At 15.2% G+C, this 743-nt stretch overlaps 1 protein-coding gene across 1 annotated transcript in view; it reads left to right on the top strand. All coding sequences in view use genetic code 6, as the record gives it.

The window, feature by feature from the left end:
* Positions 1 to 658: 658 nt before the first annotated feature.
* The window catches only part of TTHERM_01227890 (hypothetical protein), a gene marked incomplete at both ends in the record, with an annotated part of 274 nt that continues 189 nt past the window's right edge, over positions 659 to 743 (top strand). The window contains 2 exons of the mRNA XM_001013452.3: positions 659 to 677; positions 727 to 743. The exon at positions 727 to 743 is cut by the window's right edge and continues 189 nt beyond it. Of these exons, the coding sequence (XP_001013452.3) occupies positions 659 to 677; positions 727 to 743 (36 nt within the window). The remainder of the gene's footprint in view (positions 678 to 726) is intronic.

Raw genomic sequence — 743 nt, 5'->3', positions numbered from 1 at the left:
TATTTATTTCCTATTTATAGCAAAAATTTAAAAAAATGAATAAATAGTACTAATTAATTTTCTGCCACTTAGTTATATTACATAAAACAAGCATCTATTTCTTAATTTTTAAAACTAATGCTATAAATTAAATTTAAGCCTTTTCTTGGTTTTTTATTATCATTTCAAATATAGCAATTTGCTATTTTAAAAATTCTTGATCACTGATAATGAGCGATCAAGCAAATAATTTTATTAATAAACAAAATAAAAATAATTAATGATAATTTATTTTGATTTTTAATAGTGCGTGGATTGAAAAAAATTAAAAAAAATTACAAAAAATATTTTTTTATTTATTTTTCAATGAGATAGTCTGTCTGTCGACCTTTCTCAAAATTTACATGTATATCATTTAAATTAAATATTAATTTTATCTTATACAAATATAAAAGAAATAAAAAAATGATATTAATATTTATTTATTAATTAAATATTATTTTAATAATTAATTGAAATCTAATGTAAAAAAATTTAAATTGTTTTGTTTATTCATACTGAATATCTTAGAAATTGTTTTGATTATTTTATTCAAATAATTAATTGTTTTATGATCTTAATAAAGTTTATTTTTTAGAATTTGTAAAAAAAGTAAACTTTTTTATTAAATAAGAATGTAATGGTTTAAAAATATTTAAGTAGTATTAATAAATGCCTTGTTTTCAAAACATTTATAAAAAATAAAAGAATTTTAATAAAATGTT

This window comes from Tetrahymena thermophila (assembly GCF_000189635.1).
Source record: "Tetrahymena thermophila SB210 genomic scaffold scf_8254679, whole genome shotgun sequence".
Classification (NCBI taxonomy): domain Eukaryota; phylum Ciliophora; class Oligohymenophorea; order Hymenostomatida; family Tetrahymenidae; genus Tetrahymena; species Tetrahymena thermophila.
This window is presented reverse-complemented; position numbering and strand designations above follow the sequence as displayed.